This window comes from Syngnathus typhle, linkage group LG3 (genome assembly GCF_033458585.1).
Source record: "Syngnathus typhle isolate RoL2023-S1 ecotype Sweden linkage group LG3, RoL_Styp_1.0, whole genome shotgun sequence".
Taxonomy (NCBI): Eukaryota; Metazoa; Chordata; class Actinopteri; order Syngnathiformes; family Syngnathidae; genus Syngnathus; species Syngnathus typhle.
Genome location: NC_083740.1, coordinates 9,007,827 through 9,030,126, shown reverse-complemented (window position 1 = coordinate 9,030,126; position 22,300 = coordinate 9,007,827). Strand labels below are relative to the sequence as shown.

At 41.1% G+C, this 22,300-nt stretch overlaps 3 protein-coding genes across 4 annotated transcripts; all 3 read right to left on the bottom strand.

Annotated features, from left to right (window-relative positions):
* Positions 1-17: 17 nt before the first annotated feature.
* LOC133152004 (nucleoredoxin-like protein 1) lies at positions 18-816 on the bottom strand. Its single transcript, XM_061275467.1, has 3 exons — positions 566-816; positions 386-475; positions 18-294 (listed from the first exon to the last, which is right to left on the bottom strand). Exons 1-3 carry the CDS (start codon positions 799-801, stop codon positions 18-20), a joined length of 603 nt encoding a protein of 200 aa, XP_061131451.1. The 5' UTR covers positions 802-816.
* A 2,163-nt stretch (positions 817-2,979) lies between these two features.
* colgalt1b (collagen beta(1-O)galactosyltransferase 1b) lies at positions 2,980-13,693 on the bottom strand. The gene is made up of 12 exons (XM_061275025.1): positions 13,361-13,693; positions 9,864-9,974; positions 9,667-9,784; positions 9,033-9,167; positions 7,971-8,175; positions 7,776-7,895; positions 7,254-7,330; positions 7,061-7,167; positions 6,657-6,789; positions 6,353-6,480; positions 5,902-6,108; positions 2,980-5,018 (listed from the first exon to the last, which is right to left on the bottom strand). Exons 1-12 carry the CDS (start codon positions 13,576-13,578, stop codon positions 4,748-4,750), a joined length of 1,830 nt encoding a protein of 609 aa, XP_061131009.1. The 5' UTR covers positions 13,579-13,693; the 3' UTR covers positions 2,980-4,747.
* Positions 13,694-15,352: 1,659 nt separating this feature from the next.
* On the bottom strand, positions 15,353-21,779 carry LOC133151784 (long-chain fatty acid transport protein 1-like). Of its 2 annotated transcripts, XM_061275097.1 has the most exons (14): positions 21,620-21,779; positions 21,381-21,558; positions 21,146-21,284; positions 20,571-20,826; positions 20,136-20,303; positions 19,199-19,268; positions 18,716-18,807; positions 18,454-18,563; positions 18,158-18,367; positions 17,954-18,080; positions 17,727-17,864; positions 16,673-16,837; positions 16,261-16,407; positions 15,353-16,180 (listed from the first exon to the last, which is right to left on the bottom strand). In XM_061275097.1, the coding sequence occupies exons 2-14, from the start codon at positions 21,548-21,550 to the stop codon at positions 16,023-16,025; spliced, it is 1,950 nt and encodes a 649-aa protein (XP_061131081.1). In that variant the 5' UTR covers positions 21,551-21,558; positions 21,620-21,779; the 3' UTR covers positions 15,353-16,022. The 2 variants fall into 2 exon arrangements, with proteins under 2 accessions (XP_061131081.1, XP_061131082.1); XM_061275098.1 differs by lacking the exon at positions 21,620-21,779 and having other exon boundaries at positions 21,376-21,511.
* Between the last annotated feature and the right edge of the window lie 521 nt (positions 21,780-22,300).

The window sequence follows — 22,300 nt, the reverse complement described above, 5'->3', positions numbered from 1 at the left end:
TTAGCTTTCTCTCTCCTCTACAACCTCCACCATCTTTTTTTCCTCTTGTCGTCATCCGTCTTGTATTTCAGCCTCCTCACAGGGTCGGTGGCGCTGCGCATATTCAAGTTGTCAAACTCCTCGTTGAGCATGAAGCTTCTTTCAACCAGCTCTGACGATTCTTGCCAGCTGCGGAAACACTCGGAACCGAAACGATAAATGTCTTGAACAGCATTCGGGGACAGGACGGAGCCATCTGGACGAAGGACCACCACGGTGGGTACATCTTTCACCTTGAACTTAGCTTGGAGTTCCCTAAACATATTTTTAACATTTAAATCGCACACAAAATCATTTGCAACCTGTTGAGTCAATATTAAAAAAAGATGATCCCCAACCCTCTTACCTCCGGTACGGGTCCTCAAAGGCCAGAAACAGAACCTTTTTGTGCATCTCTTTGAGAAATCTTCCCTGCTGTTCCTCTGATTGGTCTAAGCTGCAGGGATGGAAATGAAATGTTCTAGTGAATACACATGAGCTCATCTTGTGTGAAGTTTTATAAACAAGCAAATCTGCAGGCAGAGACCTGATGTAAATGAGCGCCAGCAGTCTGGGATATTCAATGTAAGCCGGGTCTTTGAGTCGTTTAAAAAAATCGTTGAGAACAGGCACAAACTCCCAGCACTTGTCACATTCTGCCGATGCAAAGAGCAGCATGAGGATGCGGTTTTCCAGAAGGCCAACAATTTCCCGCTCAGTGTTGAGCTCATCCTGGTCCCAGTTGTTCTCCACCAGACATCGGTTGAGGAAAAAGTCCACCATGATGGAATAGAAGGATAGAAGATTCCTCTGGGGAGAGAGAAAATTCATTTTTACAATTGCGTTGCATTGGCTACAGTAATGTCAACTCTGATGACGAGATTATCCATTATGGAAAATCTCTCATAATTAAAAGATAAATACAGTTCTGGCCCTGACAATTTGCCTCAAGAATTTCTGTTAGGAATGGTCTCATCAGGTCTACTGGATCAGTATAGAGTCTTACCAATAACTTTTGAAGTGACAAAAGCAATATATTTGTTTGTTGTTGTTGGCTGACTAACCAGAAACTCATCAATAGTGGGTAAGAAATATTTTACGCTACCATGTTGCTCATACACACACCAATAAAGGTCCAAAATTAGATGATACATCTCAGTATCTTCAGGTTAAGTACTTTCCTGACCTCTTGATTACCTCCACTCCAGTCTAATGCAATGCTACTTAATGTCGGCATTATTGTGTTACGATCTATCGTGGGTCGCAGCCTTTTGGAATTGGGATTATGGTGTGGATGGAGGAAACACCACACAAGAAATACTTCTCTGATGTCGAAATAAAGTTGGGGGCGACATCTTCGAAATGCACTTTATCTGTCTTGGCCAGCCTGTATTTGAGTGTCGGAGGAGTCACTGCAGGTTGTGAATTGACAGAGATAACCTCACAAATTAGATTTGGCTCTCCGGCTTTCAGCCGATCTATTTGGGACTCCAAGTCGGTGCTGAAACATCCGAGGCTGATAGAGGAGAAATATGTTGGAAGCTGGACATTGCCTGGAAAAGGGGATTTACTGTAAGACTCGGAAAGGTCAAAGCTTAAATCTTACATTTGGAAAAGTAATTTTGCAATCATCCGGTTCACTTTTTGAAGCTTATTGATCCGGCTCTGATATACTAGCGCCACTGCCTTGTTTAGTTAATAGCTAATTTAATAGGCAATCAATCTTTGTACGTGTGGTGGCAGCTGAATACATCACAAGTAATTTACCTCACCTTGAATCTCCTTGTCTCAAATGTAGCCCAACATTCTCCTCCAAGCCTTTGTATTCATCTTTGATTTGTTGACTCTCCTCCTCAGCCTTGGTCCCTTTCACTCCAGTTCATTTTTATTTTTCCCTTTCAGAGCTTCGTCTCTTCGCTCGGTGCTTTGAATCCAAACGACAGGAGGATTTACAGACGGAGATTACAAGTGGGTGTGTCCGTGCTGTAATTTAGCAGAGCAGAGGTCATTGTGTAGACTTTAAAAACTCCGGCTCAGGAGTAGCAATCGTTTTACTTCAGCAGAAGACGGGAGGACAACAAGTATGAAGAAAGGGGATGAACTGGTTGACGAGACACAAGCTAAAATAAACATTTTAACATAAACTGAGATACAATCTCCTCACTGTGCTACCTGGCTTGTCACTCATTACCAATGTCAGTCATTTATCCCTCCAAGCATGACAATGATTCTTTTTGCATCCTCTTATCAAGATGATGTGACAGGCAAGATGCAGGGCGTCACGGGAACGAACTGCACAAGTCAATAGTTTGATTGCGGAGCAGTTCTATCGCCACCGCCGAAAAGCGACTATTGATCTGTGGAACTTTTTGCTGCAAACTAACCTGCGTTAATCTCAGAGAAAGGGCTGAGTTAAATATAGAGGTAAGGAGAGAGATCTAATAGGATTAGTCTGGCTCACATAAACCTCTGCAGTTGTATGTGGAAACAGAAAGACACACGGGGAACACAAACACATCAATGCTCCTAATAGGTTGCGGTCAGACTACACGTAGCCATTTTGTTGGCTGATACAAATATTGCACAGAAGCTTGCACAGTCATAGATCACAAGTTAGGAGTGACCATAGGAGACTCTCACAGTGCAGGATGAGAAGTAACAGAGGCCGACTGCAGCTTGGCGTCACCTGTGTGCTCGCAGCCATGCACCAGCAGCCACTAATTAAAAGACTCATATTGACATCATCACAACTGAGGCGGTTTGATGGAGCGCTTCTCCATCCATGCAGTGCCGCCTACCAAAGCAACAAAGAAAATATCAACGTGACTCTATATCAAATATTCTTGGATCCACAAAAAGTATCATTTGCAAACAACTGACACATGTATGAATTTACGATTTTCAAACAGCAATTGAGTTTCATTTGACTGATGGTGAAAAAAGCACGCATCAAAAGCACAATTGTGTTAGACATTTAATACAAAAAGACACACAGATCTGCATTCAATTGTGACAAAATAACGTTGTTAAGTAAAGTTATAATTGGATAATAAATATAATGAAGAGCTGGCGCAGAATTAGGTGCTTCCGACTAAGCTGTCAAAATGAGCAGCGGGTGTCAATATGTTCAATGGATTTTGTTCTGGCAGATTACACAATCATTTTACAGTCATTGGTCTTTGAACTCGTCACAGCCGAGGAAAACAAGGCGAACTGTGGTGAGGGAGGAAAAGAAAACACTGCAGACGACTTCAATTTGATTGACATCATTTGAGTGTAGAATAACGTCCCCAAACTTGGTCTCAAACGAAAACCCAAATCACACTATAGATTAATAGTATAAAGTTATTGTCTACTATTTCAATGTAATCTTTACTCAGTTACAGAGAAACAAATGCTACCTGTATATTTGGGAATTCTGGCTGATGTAAAGGATTAAAAGTAGACGACATCTGTCGATCGGGTCACATCTGGAGCAAGGCGGGATGCAATAAATAAAACAAAAGCTGCTTAATAATCTATGTTTCATTCATTCTTTACACTTTCAATTGGCAAATATAAACCCCCCAAAAATGAAAAATACAATCTAACGGTGAAAATCATTAAAAAAAAATATTCTAGATTTCCCATATTTTATATGAGGGCAATCCGTGATAGCACTGAGGTTGAGGTCGTAAAAAGCTCCTCAAAAGCATTCCTTGGACCACGATGAGCAAGATCAGGCATGCATGCACATGGCGGCCAAACCAGTATCATACCTGTTGAAAATCTGAGGTCATAAAAGAGTTCAAAGTTATGTCCGTACGTTGAAAAAAAAAAACTCAAACCAGATTTGTGACATGAATAAAATGGTTAAGGATTAAGATTTCTTTTTTGGCCACTTTTCATATTGTGAATCAGGCCAAATTCACTTCTCCATAAATGAATTTAAGTACGTGAAATAATTATTAATACATTTTGGCTTCATTATTTGCTATTTTATAAGATCAAAACTATGATCGAGTGGAGAGTGACATTAGTGATAAAAATACGCAAGTACAGCTCATTTTGGATTTTTTTTTTTATGCACTGCATATATTTGCTATGTGTTGCGAGTGTGGGAGCAGTACGCATTTGCTCACGTGTGCATGCAGCTTGCAGGGAACATTGGTGCTAAGGCCCTGAGGGTGGATGAGAGCAGCCCGGAGCTCCTAAAGGCATGTATAGGAGCTGTGGCAACCATGACCTGCCTGGAGATAATCAGGATGGCTAGATGGATGTTTTTAACTCTATACAAAGTACTTTTGTTGCACACAATTAAACATTTTGTATGAAAAGTGTAAAATACAGGTCTAAAATACAAAATTAAAAACTAAACGTTTTCAATTTTGTATTTTAGACCTGAGCCTAAAATTGCAATGTGAAAAATCGGGCTTTTTATGTTAAATTAAAAGAAAAAAAGAGAAAAAGAAAATAACCAGTCCCTTTTTGATTCTCTAACTTTTGATTGCCAATTGAAGATGGAAAGAAAGAATGACACGCAAATGGACTCGTCAAGAGTTGTTTTGAAATGTAACTCTAACCTTCTCCTTTAAGAGAAAGCTCAAGTGACAGTGGAAGTCTCACTGGACCTGTGTCCATCTAGCCTGCCTCTTCCACATTCCTCCCACTATCACAGCTTTATTCTGCTGTACAGGATGTCAACCTGCTCAGTGTGTGTAGATGTGCAACAGAATGTTCTCCCAAGGCATCACAATTCATCCCGCGCACTCCAGTTCTCCAGCTCAGACTGGAGCACATCAGAGTTTTGTGCCTTTAGACTTAGTTCCACCTGCTCTTGAGTTTTCCTCGACTTGGCTCTGTCCCAATCCGTCTTGGTGGTCTCATTGTTCCAGACTACTGAGGTCTCCGTGTCACTGATGTAGCCAGCGTCTCCTGTGTAGTGTGTCGGATACACCAGAAGCGGCTCTGCGGAGAACGCACGGAGGTTCCGATCTTCAAAGTGTTCCATGTAGTCTAAACTGAAGAGGGAAAAGATCGTCAAGTGTTTTCAGAGACAGCATGACGTGAAGAAAACACTAACTTTATACTTTACTGTGTCACCACACTTAAACTCCTCATCAATAATTCTAGTAATTTGCAAACCTCAAAGACACGACATTGAGATTTGTACAATTATGCTACATTAATAGATTCAGACCCAGTAAAGTGAAAATAAAAATCTCATGAATCGGACTCATTGCAGAGAGGAGTGTTGTTAACAAGCCACATAGTGGAGTTATGAAACGGCTTATGAAACAAACAAGTTAGGTTACGCACAACATTTTTGTGGAAAAACGACCTTTGTTTTCGTAAAATCTTTGGTACATGAACAGTCTGGGTTGGATAAGCAGATTAATTTATGATGTGTTTCATTTTGCTTTATCATTGGCTCTGTGCACTAGGGTTAGAGTTAATAAATAACCAAATAATTTAAAAAATTGAAAAAGAATTTTCATCAACAAAATAGAAAATGATAACTGAAATGAGATTTTACTTTTGTAAAATTAACTATGACATTATAGCCAACATGTTCTTTGTTTGCATTTTTCCATGTTGTAGGTAAGTAGTGTTAAATTTAAAAAATAGGTTTGGGTTTTGGCTCCCAATTTTCAGTTTTCTGTTTGTTTGTTTTTTATATATAATGTTCATTTGGGTGCTTTCTTAAATATTTCATTAATGGATAGTATTAAATCAACCCAAGTTTTATCCATTTAAATGCATAAAGACTTTTTACTGCACAATGCACAATTTTTCCGCATCTCAGTTAAAAAAAAAACACAGGGTCACTCACCACTGTCTGTGGAGGAGGTTAACATAATTTAGAACAAAAAAAAAACCAGGAGCGAGACGCATTGTACTTACACAGGATGTTTGTCATACATGACAGGAAGGAACTCATCAACAGGCAGCATCTTTTTTAGAGGCTCAGCCTTGAGGAGCTTTTGGGCTCCTTGCAAGGACAGCATGTAGCCTAAAGTCCAGTACGAGTAGTCGGCCTCCACCAAATTGCGAACATTTGGTACTGATTTCTCTGGATGATCCACCTGCATTCGCTTCCGTCCAATATAACTGCATGAGCAAGGGTAAGGAGAACAAATATGTATACCAACACCAGCAAGATTTAAGGAAAACATTCATTTAGCAAATAATTCCTTCTATTGTTTTTGTGCTGCCTATAAATGTGAAAGGTCGCAGTGACTTTGAATGACTGGTCAGCAGTGTCGAGGAAACGGCGGATGACAGATGGGAGGATTTCTTTGGGAGCAATAATCCTCTCTATTTTTAACACAGAATTTTTACTGCATCGACTCACATGAGATCCCAGTCAAGCTTGTGCGTCGTCACCTCCTGCAGCAGTGCCTGGAGACGCCGTTTAAAGAACACCTCAAAGCGCAGGTCGTCCTCAATGACCAAGGAGGTTTGCAGCCCGCGATCCGCTATCTGCACGCACACGCTCAATGCTGGACTTTTTGTTTTGTTTTTTATTTCAAAGCTAGATGCAACAATGTCAGCAGGCAGGGCTTTTTCACATGGAGAAATACACAACCGGTCTAAATATTGCTGATGCAGTGTTTTTGTGATAACTGAACCTGTGAATGTCATTACAGAATGCTTACCTCCTTCCAGATGTTGTAATGAGAGAGGAAACAACCCAATTCACCCTTGGTCAGAGGGCGACCGTGATAAGGGTCTTTGTATCCCGGCAGCATGCTAATCCCCATGGACTTGATGTCACTCTTGTTCAGCGCCCTGATGAACAGAGGAGAGATAAACAAGGAGATTAGCAGTAGGAATAGTACATCATATGGATGACATTGCTGGACAGGGAATATGACCTCACAAGCAAAAACATTAGGTTCTCCTGCATTATCTTTTGAGATCCAACATTAAATGTCTCGCTAATTGATATTGAAAAAAAGTGTATTATTGCAGCTGGTGTAGAAATGGAATGCATATGAAAAAATGCTGGCAGACTCTTCGCCCCGCCTCCTGATAAATGATGACAGGTGACGAAACGTACTTGCCGTCCACAGCGGCAATAACTTTACAGCTGATTTCCATCTCGTGCAAAGTTCTCAGCATGCGCTCACGCCGGTCAACTCTTCGCACCAGATTGATCATGAACACCTGCGGACGCACACAACACACAAGCTCACAAATATGCTCAAGTCTGTGTGTTTCAATGAGCGTGTGCGAGAAAGAAAAAACTGTACCTCATCAAAGCCGATCTTGTTTGGCTGTTTGGGAGGGAGGGTGAGGAAGCTGGAATATTCCAAGGGAGGATTTTTCACTTTCAAAGAAGATGGCAGAGGGTTACAAAAAGAATGTGCAATGAATAAGAGGCTACACAAAATGCAGCCCACCACAGCGCCAAATGCCATGGCCAGTCAAAGTAAGCAATCATTTTTTTGCACCATGCTTGTGTTCCTTCCTCCATTGATGAAAACACATCGTGCAGCATATAAAAGATAACGACAACAAAGCATTTTGGTTACCAAAATATTGCTTCAGTAGGGGTAAGAACTCAATCAAAAAGCTTCACTGGGTGCTCAGATGAAATCCGTGGCAACAGAGCAGACAAGATTTCTGTTGTGCATAATGCATAATTGATTATTTTCTATATCTGTCTGCCAAGGTTGGGAGAAAAAGACCAACTCTAGAACTATTTTAGTCGTAAAATAAAACCCGTTTTACTGTGTTGCTTTTACGTACATGCGCATTGACATTGAACTCACCCATGATCTCAAGATGAGTGTGCAAGAAACTGTCAGCTTCATCCAACAAAGTAGCGTGGGAACGCATGGGCATAGGCAGGTATCCGTAGGTTTCTTTGTTGCACACGTACATCTGAACATCTGACAACATCACAAGAGGAGTGTCAATGCAAAATCACACAGGTACGTAATATTCACGCGTTTCATTCGTCTCACCTGCCATGCGAGCCGAATAGGCAAAGACGATGACATCATCAAGGGCCCAGCTGTACTCCGGGTGCGGCGGGTAGAAAGCCAATTGACGAGAGGCTTCCTTCCGCAAGTCCACCAAGTACGTCGAGTGGACCATGGGTACGGCAAAACAGCCAAGACGCTCCTGCTTCCTGATTGGTATGTAGGCTGGCGTTCGCTTGTAGTAGCCCTGTCAAGATGGACGCACGCAATGAGCCTCAGTCACCAACAATGCCCAAAGAATTGTTCTAAAAGAACTTTTATTCCAAAAATTAAAAAAGATTCCATGATTGGTGTGAATGCTGGGTGGCAGCTGTGCTATATGGAACAAAGATACAAAGTCAGAATTACAATTCAGACATTTTTGCAGATGGTCAGTATCATTTCCTTTGCTGCAGCTGAACATCTGCTTCGGAACTACCGAGGAGAATCTGCAGTTTGGAATTCAGGCTCACGCCCAGTGTCGAAGCATTTCTCCTTCCTGGCTTGCCTAACTTATTTATGTGCAGACGAGCCTTATGCCTCACATGCATACTGTACAAAAAGACTCGCAAGTATCGTGAGAAATCACATAAAGCATTTACGCGACATATGATACGTGTGGAGAATCAAATTCAATTCCATACCAGCGATGCATCTGACAGCACGCATTGACAAACATTTTAATGCTCACTTTTCATTTGGGAATGGTAACAGGATGTTCCATGTTATTTCCATTGGAAAGGAACCGTGCTTATAGTCCATTGTAAAAGTCTACACACCCATGTTAAAATGCCATGTTTTTCTGACATTGAATTATTTTTAAATGTTTTCCACCATTAATGAGACCTACAAGGTGTTGAAGTGAATTTTAATCCTTTGAAAGGAAGTAATAATAAAAAAAAAAAAGTGTGCAGGTCTTCTTATAACTGGGGCACAAACTGAATAAGTGTTGTGACAAGATCAGTGGGGGAAAAAAAATTCAGATTCAGAATCAGACCTCCTCCAAAGTGGATGTCATAAATGTGTACACAATGTGAATGGCTCACAAATGGCCACCAACATTACCTGTGAGGTCATGCCGCACCAAAAGTTGGAGTAGGCAGCTCTGGACTCCAACATTGGGGCAACAATGGTCTTGTTTTCTTTCATGAGTTTCCACAACATATCTGGGTTAGTGAGCAGATTGTCGCAGTCGGCCACCTGTCAGCGAAGGGAAAAGAGCGAGAGACTACAGCTGAACACAATGATATCACGAAACCATTGTTCTGCGCTTGGATCTTCGCTGAGTTCTTATACAACAACTGAGGTGGCGGGGAATGTGTCTGGCTGGGAACCATGTTGAATATGCGAAGAGCTTTGCTCGGAAAAAATGCATTTTGACATAGGTAACCATAGCAACAGGATGTATGCTTGATCCTTCCACTGCCAAGTAACTGTTGCCGCCACCTCCTCCATTCACATGCCTAAATACAAAGCGGGTGAATAAAATATGTGCAAATACACCGTGGGTCATATTTCACAGGGAAATATCGTGGGTGTCTGACCATTCCGAGCAAGGAATTCAGTAATTCCCCATTAAAATGTAAAGCACTTCAGTGAAACTGAACATTTTCTTGTCATCATTTCAATTCCCTGACCGTGCATTTCACCATAATGTGGCACGCGGCGCTATGAGGATGTTGATTGACTGACAACATACCAGGAGGTAGTCAGCCCAGATCTCACGGGCTGTGTCCAAAGCCGCCTGACGAAGCTTCATTACGTGTTCATACCGAAGATTATTCCAGTGTTTTGGCCCCACCTCGTCCTCAAAGGCACTAAGGTGAGCACAGGTGACACTGGTGATAGGAACTGAAACAAACTCACTCAGCCACATTCACACACACATTAAATTACCTGGATTCATCATCTGGTCTCCACTCTACATAGTGATAGTCATTCTGGACCTTGATGAGCCAATCTCGAAGGATGGCGGAGGTGTTATCTATGTTGTGATCTGTCGCCACCCTGTGGCGAGATGAGGAACAGAGAGGCTCTTAGAGTGGAGGGATGGGGGATGCACTGATTAAATATATTGGAACAGGAGAGGTGCTGATGCCTAATTAAAATGTCTCCTTATAAAATATGGTCTTCATAAAAAGGATTCTACGGTGATATAATTTGGCTGCACTGGTTCAGTGACTGATTCTGGAGCACCGTATCCATCACAGTAGTGCAATATAATCACCTCATTAGTCTGGCACACAAATGCCCGGAGCACCACGATTGTTTTCTGCTCCGTCTGTGTGTATTACAATAACTTCCAGAGAGACTCTCATGTCAGTGACACACAGTAATAACTCAACCGTGAATGTCGTTCGTCAGAGTTACCATGTATTGTCGTCATCTTACGAGGAGGAAAGAGAAGACTGACGTGAAATGTACTCAAATGTCAGATGATAGTAAAAAGTAATGGTAGCAATTTGAATAAGAAAATCAGGTTAGATTTAGAAGATGTAAGTGCATCAAATTGAATATATATTGAGATATGTAAAAGTACATAGTAAAAAGTAATGGTAGCAATTTGAATAGGAGAATCGGGTTAGATTTACAAGATGTAAGTGCATCAAATTGAATATATATTGAGATATGCGTATTATCAAAATTATTGGACAGATATATCTTTTCACGTTAGACAATGCTCCAAATATATGTTGATTGTGGAATCCAGGTTTTTAGGACGACAAATGACTAAATATTACAAACAATGGCATCAATTTGAAAGCAACTATTGATTATTATCATAATAACTGTATCCTATTTCATAATGTTGACATTTTTCACGCTTTGTTCTAGAGCTTTTTTTTTTTTTTTTACTCGAGCACATCACTGTGAGCTGAGGAGCGGCAAACAAAGACTGAATAGGAGGAGGGGACCTGGCTTTCCTGCTGTCTACGTTATCAAAACAAAGCTTGGAGCATGATGGGCTGGCGCAAAGAGCGACACATGGAATGTGTAGGTATGAGAGAAAATGGATTTACACCCTCCGGCATCATGTAGCGGTTGATGGACAGCGTGCCGCGGGTGGTTACTTTGCCATCTGTGTGTGGTGTTCTCACATTAAAGTGCTATCTCAGCGCTGACATGCAACCACTTCACAGCGCAGCCATTTTCGTGTTCTCATGTTCTCTCGAATGTCTACATGCCTTTTTCCTCAACCTGGAACCATCTAAACAGCACGAGATAAGATCAAGTATTGCACACCTGCACAGTCTAATAAGATCCAATACAAGGGCCGCATTTATGTATTGTCACACTAGCATGGCACTCGGTAGTGCAAAACACCCTTGCATTTGTGTTTATCGCTCAGAGCCTGACACATTGAAAATCCAAAAGAAGAAATGGCGTCGTTTTGATTAATTGATAGGAATCTAATCTGCTGCAGCCTATCATGGTGCACGATAGGTTTGAAGTGTGAGTGTGTGTTTGTGTGTGTGAGCTGCCAATGGCCCTACTGTTGACTCCCTGAACTGCACCCGCTTTAGTTGGTCATATTTGCCTCAGGGCCGAGTTATTTATCCTTATCTTAGCTAAATCTACCTCATGTGTCTCGCTTTCACATTCTTAATTGTCACTAAAGTGCCAAAAGAATTTAATCACGCGAGTACAGTATCCCCAGGCCTTCTTTTGGGAGAAAAAAAAGTGCAAGATGATTTAAAAAAAGAAAAAAAATCAATTATAGAGAAATGTTTTTTCCCCCAAAAGAACTTTTGAAATATTGTATGTCAAAATCAAGTTTCTTGCCAGTGTATGTGCCACTGTTTGAATAGCAACAAAAGCAGGCCTAAACAATGGAAGAGACCAAACGTAGGTGAGAATGCGCGCTTTATGGAAGCTTATCTTCTCTCCTGCAAGTCCATGCAGCACACGCTTTCACCATATTAATCAACATAGATGTGTTTATATGCATGCCAGGGTGCTTTATCTTCCACTGTCAGGTTGATATCTGCAGGTATTGACAGGTGCCTAGGGCCATTGAGTTTGTGTTTTGAAACTTTCTAGAATGTTGACTAGAAGGTTTTTAATGGAGAATGCAGAAAAAGATCTCTGCTCAAACTGCCACTAATCATAAACCTTTGGCCAGAACCCAAAGAAACAGATGAGTGCATGCTGGTTTTATACTCAATTCAACACTCAAAGGAGACAGCCCTCCCACTTGATTGAACAATATATTTTTCAAAATTTAGTTCAAAAGCACTCAATTATTCCAACCACACTCGTCTGCCTGACGCTGTTGACGCACCGTTGCTTCGCTAAACGACTTGAGTGCAAAAATATCATCGAACTTGTCAAATACGAATGCAGGCGAAAAGATTACTTTCATCTCCATAAAGCAGGTCTGCAGGCATATGATCAAAACAAGAGGGAGTGAGATGCAGTTATGTCTGGAAGACTGGGACTGGATAAAATTAAGGGGAATAAACATAGTGGGATCAGAGGTGTCAACAACAAAGTATACAAATGAAGTATTTGCATTTTACTTGAGTACTGTATTGATTTTTTTTTGACTCCCTATATTTGATATCTACTTTTAACACCTTATTTTGTCCAAAAAGTTGCATGACATTTTTCAAACTCTGCAGATTAGGACCTAAAGGGTTTTATAATATGGAAAAAACAGGAACAACAGCGACATAGAGGAAGGTGAACCCGAGAATGACAAACGCAACAGATTTGGAGAAGCTGAATAGTCCCCATCGGTAATCAAAATGACCTTTGCTGATAATTGAAAACAGAGTTTTTGCTGTTATTCTGAAGCACACTTTACACTGACCTTTTCCAATATTTCCCTAAATACAGCAATTAAATCTGAACTTTTGCCAAGGTCTTTCAAATTAGACAAGTCAGCTTCTACTTGAACACAAAGTGAGAACTTTTGCCACCTCTGACTGGGAGACACAAGGAAATAAATCTTTTGCAACTTTTTTGCCAAGACTGTGTGGAGTGCACAAGAGTGAGGCGGTGTTTCCAGTGGAGTCTAAAGATGTGGCAGGAAAAGAGGGGCAGGGACAGAGGAGGGGAAACGAGGGGGAATGAGAGAAGATCCCAAACTGAATGGAACTTTTCACAGACACAACTTGACTACGTACTCCTTTCCCGTGCAACACTGTGAGATGATTCTCACTTTATGGAGCCATTGCATGAATAAATGAAAGTACCCAAACGATTAATGGTCAGATATGTTGTCAGATTAAAATCTACTGAGGGGAAAATGAGACTCAAATATGCAGGTCTACAAAAACAGATGTTACGCAAAGAACACATGCAGTTTTTGTAGAGTCTTCAGACTTCACTACTAGTTGTCAAGATGCGTTTGTTATTCTGTGTAAATATATTGAGAACTATGCACTCACCATAAAGCAATGCGGTCCTTCGGGTAGTGGAGGCGCTCCAAAGCTCCGAGGAAGAGCGGCAAAGAGTGCGCAGAGTTGCGGCAGATGAGCGCGACAACTACCCGTGGGGCGAGGAGAGGAGACTCGGGGCTCCAGCGCTCCTCGGTGAAGTAGCCCCGGCTCAGGTCCGAAAAGTGGACGAACAGCAGGGCGGAAAGCAGCGAGGCGATGCGGGGCATGGCAGGGAGAGACGCGATTTGGAGTTGCGGCAGACAGATGAAGGGAAGGGCGTAAGGTCAGAGGTTACGTGCGTCCTGCTGTTGCGTTATGCCGATAGTGGAGACATGGCGGAGGAGTGAGCTGAATTAAAGGGGAAGGTTCAGCGGTGCAAGAGGTGCTCCACTTTCCGAAGAATGCGCCGTTTTCTTTTTGTAACAACAAAACCCACATCATATTATCATTACTATATTCATAAGAATAATTTTGCAAACATTATTTCCGTCTGTGCCAAAGATAGTCATGGCTCGTCCAACACTGACGTTCTCGTGCGTGTCTTCCCCTTTAAGAATAGCCAATTGGGAGTCATTCAGGAAATAGTGGGGACCAGTGTGGGCGTGCCTTAATGTGGCAAAAGAAGGACATACAAACAGAATAAATAAAATAAATAAAATAAATAAAATAAATAAAATAAATAAAATAAATAAAATAAATAAAATAAATAAAATAAATAAAATAAATAAAATAAATAAAATAAATAAAATAAATAAATAGATCTCAACAAAAAAAAAGTTTTGAACACTTTCCATAACGACATAAAAACCTACCCGCACAGAAAGTAGTATATTTTATTGCTGTGCAATGTGCTCATCCTGGGAAGAAAAAAGATTCCACTCCCTGTGAAATGTTGTTTAATGGGAAAGAATGCCATTAAAAAAAAAAAAAGAAAAAAAAAAACTTTTGTCACATATTTCTGTCATTTAGCAGAAACCTTGAATCTCTACAGCCAACACACAAAACAGGCCCGGGTACCAAAATGACTTCTTTTTCAGCTTTTCGACAGCATCATTTTTGGAGCTCATTCTGGTCAAAGCCAAGAGGGAGTAACTTGATGACACAGCAAACAACGACTTGTATTTTTTTTTTCTGTTTAACAATATAGTATTTGGAGCTAATGGAAGTCAATTCAATTTTGCTTGCCAGTTTTGAAAGAAAGCCCTCAGAAAAAAAGTCAACCCACCACGACAGGGTCAATTGTACAATGTGCATACACTTTGAACATCCAACTTTTTATCTTGCCATCAGTGACTACCACACATCTTGAAAAAAAAAAAACTTTCAGATGGATTTCCATTAATACATGTAACAGCAGTCCTACTAAATAAACTCCCAAATTTTCCATGCTTTCATTTGGTACATTCCATCAAGCCAAATGAAAGTGGCTCCATATGTATCACCCACCACCAGTTACCCCTTCCAATGCTCTCTGTTTCATTTCCTGATGATGAGTCACAGCCTGCATGGTCCCTTGAGCCTCAAAGCAGTGAGAAGTTTTCATGTAAACAATATGCAGACGTAGTAGTTTACCTCTGTAGCCACAGCTGGCTGCAAGAAGAAATGAATTGTTATGCTTTGCCTGTTATCTCTTGGTAGATTCTCTGGTATCCAGGACATGATAATGCCCATTTGTGTTTTCATAACAGACAATATCCTCAAAAGTTGAAGCATGACAATTGGTTTTCATGGTTGTTGTCAAATCAATTTTTCAGGATATTGTTTGCTATAAAAGCATTCTGTTGCAAAATGATGAAATGCGTCTTTCACATCAAAACAAAATTATTGTACCTACTGTGCAGACTGACTGTAGTAAGTAGTTGCAAGCACTGACCACAGCATTTTCTTCTAAGGTCCTACTGCCTACTATCGAACACCATCCACATCATACATACAAATATATTCAGAAGAAACCCAGTTGTGGAGACATGTAGTCCCATTAATAAAGCCAATCTCAAAGAGTCAGCATACACACGTGCCTTATAATTACTGTGTCTTTGGGTTACAAAGTTGTCACGAAGCCATACAGTTTTACAAAGTTACTAAGTGAGAGCAGATATTTCCAAGAAGCACACAAAAGGAGCTGTTGCATAGCATTTCATCAGAAAGCTTCCCACAGTGACCACAGCTTGGCCCTCTCCTCACCTTCGGAAAATACATATTGCACGCAGATGGCTTTGCATAAATCTGTTAATTAATAGAGTATTATGGAAGGGCTCCTGTGTTCCTTCTCACAAATGTAAATCAAAATTTGGAATGGATTCTTCCAGCTATATGGGAACAAGTTGGCAGAGGGAGGCTATTTTTTTCCCCAGGAAGAAAACTCCATATTTGTGTCCAAATACTTTAGTTCATAAGACGTGGTTCCATTGTCATTTTGCGGGGGTTCTCCGATTGACCACTAGATGATGCCAAATTACGAATAATCACAAAAATTGTTGTGTCGTGTATGTTTTTGTTTCATTTAATTTCAATTTCTCCTTAAAATGCTTAAATCTATGATAAGGCCTGTATTTCGTTAGTGAGGCTAAATGTAACGTTTCTCTCTAAAACTATACGCCAAATCCTTTTTTTTGGTCTCCAGTTAGGATACAAAAATTCATTTTCCATGGCCAACAGTGTATCTGTCTTTTTATAGACGGACATGTCCCTCCAGGATGGAGTCATATAGTTCATCAGTGAGCGCCTCATAACACCCAACAAGGCTGTTGAGAAAATAGATCTTTTCTGTGGAGTTTTGTAATTTGTACGCTTCCTTCTGTAGCCGCATCTTCTGAAACTTGAAGGTGCCTATAATGGTCGAGCAGTAAAACAAGTTTGTGAGATTTCTTCCACATTTTGTATTATTTGGGTTTCCACTGGCGACTCACCTGTGGTGTCCACAGCTGGCATAAGTCGAAGGAAGACCGGACGAGCGTAAGGGGCAAGGGCTTTTTGGACAGAGGACAAGAAGTCATCAAGATCAAACTGGCCTTCTGCATGTGCTATTGCTGCCATACAAGCCTTTCCTTCCACACCTGTATACACACATTCACAAGTTGTGACAAGAAAGCTATGAAAACCAGCACCTGGAAAATATGACCTGGAAAATAAAATAAAAAAATAAAGTGATGCATAAAGTTTTTGTTAAATTCTATATCATATATGGTTTTACAGTGAAGAAGGGACAGCATCTATTGCTGTAACTCCTTCTTCAGTTGCGTAAATCTCATGATGCATTATTGCTGGATTTGTTCCAATATTGTGATATTAAAATGGTATCATAAAGCCACACCACTCCACCTGGCACGCAAACTCCATAGACGGCAACATCGGTATGTCCCAGCAGGCCACTGAGGACTCCCTCCACCTCTGTGGTGGAAACGTTCTCCCCTCGCCAGCGAAACGTGTCGCCGCAGCGGTCCCTGAAGAACATGTAGCCATAATCATCCATCACCAGTATGTCACCTGAAAGAAAACAAGAGGACACAATTATTACAAATAGAAAAGAAAGAAAAAGCAATAGAAAAAGCAATAGTTAAAGAAAACTAGAGGACATGATTATTACAAACACAAAAAAAAAGAAAAAACAAGTCTTTGTATTTTCTTTTAAATTTTGGACGCCTTGCTACTACATGTGTATTTCACGTAATTAGTTCTTGGCCTATCATGTCAGGTTTAGTCCTCCAGGTGCCATCGTCTCATGAAACACATACAAGCCATGTCGTCACGTGCACTATAAAATAGAAATCACGGTGACAAAACACGTATTAATGTAATAGCCGATTAGGGATTGGCTGAACCCATACTGGACAATTGCGTAATTCTAAGCGTAGTTCCAAACAGTTTTTGTTTCTGTTACCAGTATAAAAAGCAAGGTCCATAAAGGCTTGGATGCCTTTGGTGTGGGCAAACATGAGAGCCTTGACCTTTGACACCATCAATAAAAATGACAAAAACCTTTGGGACAAACTAGAACAAATATTGGCCATCAGCCAACACCAATGATTTTTGATGAATGTCACCGATCTCGTTTGCTATTGGGGAAATATTATCTCTGTTCTCTGTATGCTATACGTAGTAGACTCAATACCAAAAACTAATCATCCAAATGTTTTATTTCCTTCAGTTACGGTATTTTTGATTTTGCTGAGCTCACATCATTCCTACTTTTGTGTAAATTATCATTGTCTGTATCACGGTTCAACTCATAAGATGCTGATCTATATACCACAATGGTGGGAAACATGTTATCACATGTTATCTGTTACCACATGCTGTGAATCATCCTCACTTGTCTCTAGACGCGTCAGACACGTCATTTATGTGACTCAGCAAATGAAAAACAGCATCATGCCTGAGACATAGGCCGAGTCTCCCGTCTTGAAGACATTGTGTGCTATTTTCTGAATGGTGGAATCCTGATCAGCATAGCCATCGAATCTCCTGAGTGGATCCTTCTCATTGATGCGGCCCACTAACATTCCTGGTTCACCTGGGCTCAGACGGACAAAAGATGAGAGAAGTTGATGTTTTCAAGCTCATCACAGCTTGTTTTGCTTGCCCATGGTCTTCCATGGTTACCAGGTTGACAAGGTATACAGAGTCCCTGTGCATCTCTGAGCAATTCCCTGCTGTCTTCCTTCATCCTGACCAGTCTGATGGGGTAAAAGTTTGGCAGGATGCGACTGTGGAAACCACATGCGCCCACCTGAACGGGAAAAAAAAATATTGATAACATGGCATATGAAAGGAGAGCCAAAGAGGATGAAATGCGCAGAAGTTGACCTTTCCATCAATGTTGATGAGGCTGCAGTTGCACTCTGTGGCTCCATAAAATTCCCCAACACGTTTTATTCTGAATCTCCCAACAAACTCCTCCCACACAGATGGACGGAGACCGTTACCAATGGCGACACGGACCCGGTGATGCTCCTCAGATGAGTGAATGGGCTGGGCTAATAAGTATCGACAAATCTCTCCGATATATTGGATGACCTGCACGTACAGTACAAGAGTTGAAACTCCATTAAAATGAAGACATTTTCTGCAAACAGTTATTAGAAATGAGATCATGTACTCACTGTGCAGTTGTGCTTAACACAATCATCCCAGAACCTGCTGGCTGAAAACTTACTTCTGATAACAACCGTCAAACCAAAGAGCAAACATTGACCTGCACCCATGATAGTTCCTGCAAGCCCACAAATTGGACTGTTTCATTTCAAACTACATTCCAATGACCTTCTTTAACATGTACAGAAAGTATATTTTGGCCATTGTCTCATACGAAAAGAAAATGTTCCGATAAAAAAAGCCAGCAAGTAATGTGCAAAATGGACTAACCTGCAGAGTGGTATAGAGGAAGACAGTTGTAGATGACATCATCACGTTGTAAACCGAAAGCATGAAAGCCAAACGCAGCAATGCGGTAATACCTAAGGAAAATATTTATTGCAAGCTTAATCAGAATACCTTTGCAAAAAAAAAATTCTTGTAAGTATGATATGGTGATATGCGGTTATTTTTTTTTTTTTGGTTCACTGGAATCACGACGCATTGAAATTGTTTGTTTACATGTGATTATGATATTACTCAATGTTCATCCAGCCTTTTTCTCTACCGCTTATCCTCACTGGTGTGAGCTGAAGCCTGTCTCAGCTAACATTGGGCAAGAAGCAGGGTAAACTATGGACTGGTCACATTTAGACAAACAACCAACGCTGCAAACTTTGAGGCAGTATTGATAAGCACGAGAACGGGGGCCTTCAACATTCAAGCACGAGAAGTCCAGGACACATTTCTGTCAACTCTGATGTCTATACTCACCGACTATGCACCACCACGGCTGCTTTTGGCATTCCTGTCGTACCAGAGGTGTAAATGTAGAAAAGTCTGTCTGCGGAAGGGAAGAGAAGGCAATACAAGTGAGCCCACAATAAACCTTGAATATGTTTTCAAAATTCAAACTTTTTCCCCAGTAAATCTTGCAATCAGTTTATTCGGTGTTCTATAGCTCGCTTCATCTCATCAAGAATTTTTTTGACAACAGTGTCCTTCAGTGTGGAAGTATGGGGGAGCCCTGACCTCAATCCCATCAAACATCTGACCTGCACCAGCGAGCCATTGGGCCCTCTTTTAGGTGACCTGACAGATGTTCAAGAAAAAAATCCCCACAAGCATTTTTCAACTCCAGAAGAGTGGAAGCTATTACAACTTTAAAAAGGAGAGCAATTTAACTCCCTTGAAACGTTTGTGTGGTATACAAGCAGACCTCCCCCATCATTCCTTTACAAGTGTGCCTCACTGTCAATACACCCCAAATGTTTCTGACAGGGTATGCAAGCAAAGACTTGACAAGCACCAAGTTTGGAATGCTGTGAGGGAGGGGGTCAAAATAAAAGAAAAACACTAAATACATATATACATATACATACATACATATAATAAATAATAGAAAAATGTAGATGAACATGAAAATGAACAAGAAATAATGAAGAAATGCCAAGTTCTTGTGACCAATTGCTGTAGTGTGTGTGTGCGTGTGTGTGGTGCTTATACGTGCGTCCATGCATGTGTGTGTGCATGTTTGCTATGCGTGCAAAAACTTGCTTTGCAAAATGAAGGTGTTGCAATTCCAACTTCGTGACATTTATGATATGTAATAGCGAGATACAACAACGCAATCGTGCCCTAAACTTGCCACACACACACACGCTCGCTCGCTCACTCGCTCACTCACTCACGTACACTGCAAAAGACTCACCATTGAATGTCTTGTTGAATGTGTAGCTGGGTGGGTGCTTGTGTGAACGTGCCAGCACTTCATCCAGATCTGCAGCCTTGAGACAACAGATCTTCTCCTTATCTGCATGTTCACCGGTGCAAAACAATAGCATGTCGCAATGCAGAGAGCCTCGCACTGCAAAAATAGCTGAAACAAAACCCAAAGTCATTTCCAATCAGGCCACAGCATTAGGTACACCTGCACCTGAGATTCAAGATAAGTTCTGTTAGACATTGGCATTGGTAGCATAACTTATTCATGTTGAGAGTGATGTGAAACACTAACAGCTCTATTTTTATAAACAGCTGTGCTGTGGTGCAAATGCCCGCGGATGTTTATTTTCACTGTTTTCCAATTCCGAGTCATACTCTCATATTGGATAGTGGCCTGTGAGTGTATCCTCTACTTTCCCACCTTCAGTTAGCTCGCTTCCAAACACCAACGCACGGGCTCCGGACACACTAACACAGTGCTGCAGTGATTTCTGTCGCAGGTTGTAGTTGATAAAAGCAGCCTCCACTCCCACCATAGCGAGACCTAACCACAGCGCCACCAATAACAGGCGACTTTCCATGTACAATGCCACGACGTCCCCCTCCGCCCATCCTTGTGCCAATGCCCAGTGAGCAACAGCGTGGCACTGCTCCTGCAAGTCCCTGAAAGTCCAGACCTGGAAATAACCGAATGAGGGTTAATCACACCCAAGACTTATTGACAGTCAATCCCAGGCAACATTCAGTAAAACTGTAGACAACCATTCACACTCACATTCATAGATGGGTTAAGGTCCTGAATTAACTTAGAGTGCATGTTTTTAGAATGCGGCGGTAAGCAAAAATACCCGTAGAAAGCTCATGAGTTATGTAAGGCTCAATTATAACTGTGATAATGAAAAAGATGGCACATCCATCAATCTGATTGGCAGACGCTGCAGACACAAATATACCGTATAAACAAGGAATTTGAAACATAAATGTCACAATGCTCACCTCTCCTGTGGGCTCGTGGATAAGCGCTGGTTTTTCCGGGTGCTTTGCGACCGTCTTGGCAAACAAGTTGGGAATCGTTCTCCTTTTTCTGGCATTTTGGTACATTGCAAACTTCACTCGCAGTATAACAATCAGGCATCTATCAGGAAATGATAAAGGAGGAATGTGAGTTAAGTGGACTGCAGGAGGGGAATCGATTAGAAGGAAGAAAATCATTATGATTAGAGTACATTACAGGACGTCTCTTTTGAAGGTGTGTAGCGCCACATGTACAAACTTCCAAGGGGCGCCACAGACTATGAAGATTCCAAGCACAGCCAACATGGTTAGGAGACATGACGAGGGCAGCGACAATAGAGCGCCCGACATAGTGAGACATCCAATGACAACAGTGACAGGATGCATGGTGGTATCTGTTAGGGCACAATTAGGCATCACTTACACAGCAATATTATGTGGTGAAAGGGTGCTCACCTGCAGTGCAAGGAGTGACCAAACGACTCGGACGTTTTGCAGTCAGATGTTTGCAGCTCAATCGTGTGAAGTAAAATGTCTGATGAGCACACCGAGAGAAGAACAGGTTGGAGCAATGAGCCCTACGTCATTGCAGCTCTGCCCTCGGTGTGATTCACTGTCTTCAGAGCAGAACCATGTCAGTCGATCCTATTTGCCAATTCGTACAAGTGAAATATGTATCTGGTAACTAACATGAGACTTTAGAAGTAGTGATGATAGTCAAACAATCATCGAACTCATATTTTGTATTATTGAGAGAAAGTTAAAAATATTTATTATTCTTATCATTATTATTATCATTATCATTATTAATACTATTACACTGAGTCTCCTGAAACTGTCAGCTCAGGAATGCGTTTACTGTTTGCACAGCCTATCACTCTGGCATATGTCATGCATGCTTTCATTTGTGTGATGCGATTCCCTGTGGCGTTTGCAACAAATATTTTACTGCAGCAGTGGCTACACCCTGCTGTTGATGATATTATTATATATCATTATATATCATATTATATAATAATATATATATATTATTATTGCTCAAACACTGAAAAGAGTTCTCGAAAGAGCGCGTTTTCTCCTGCAGATCGTCTGAAGCAAAAGAGGAGAGCCCACTTGCAATGAGGTACACATTTCAAG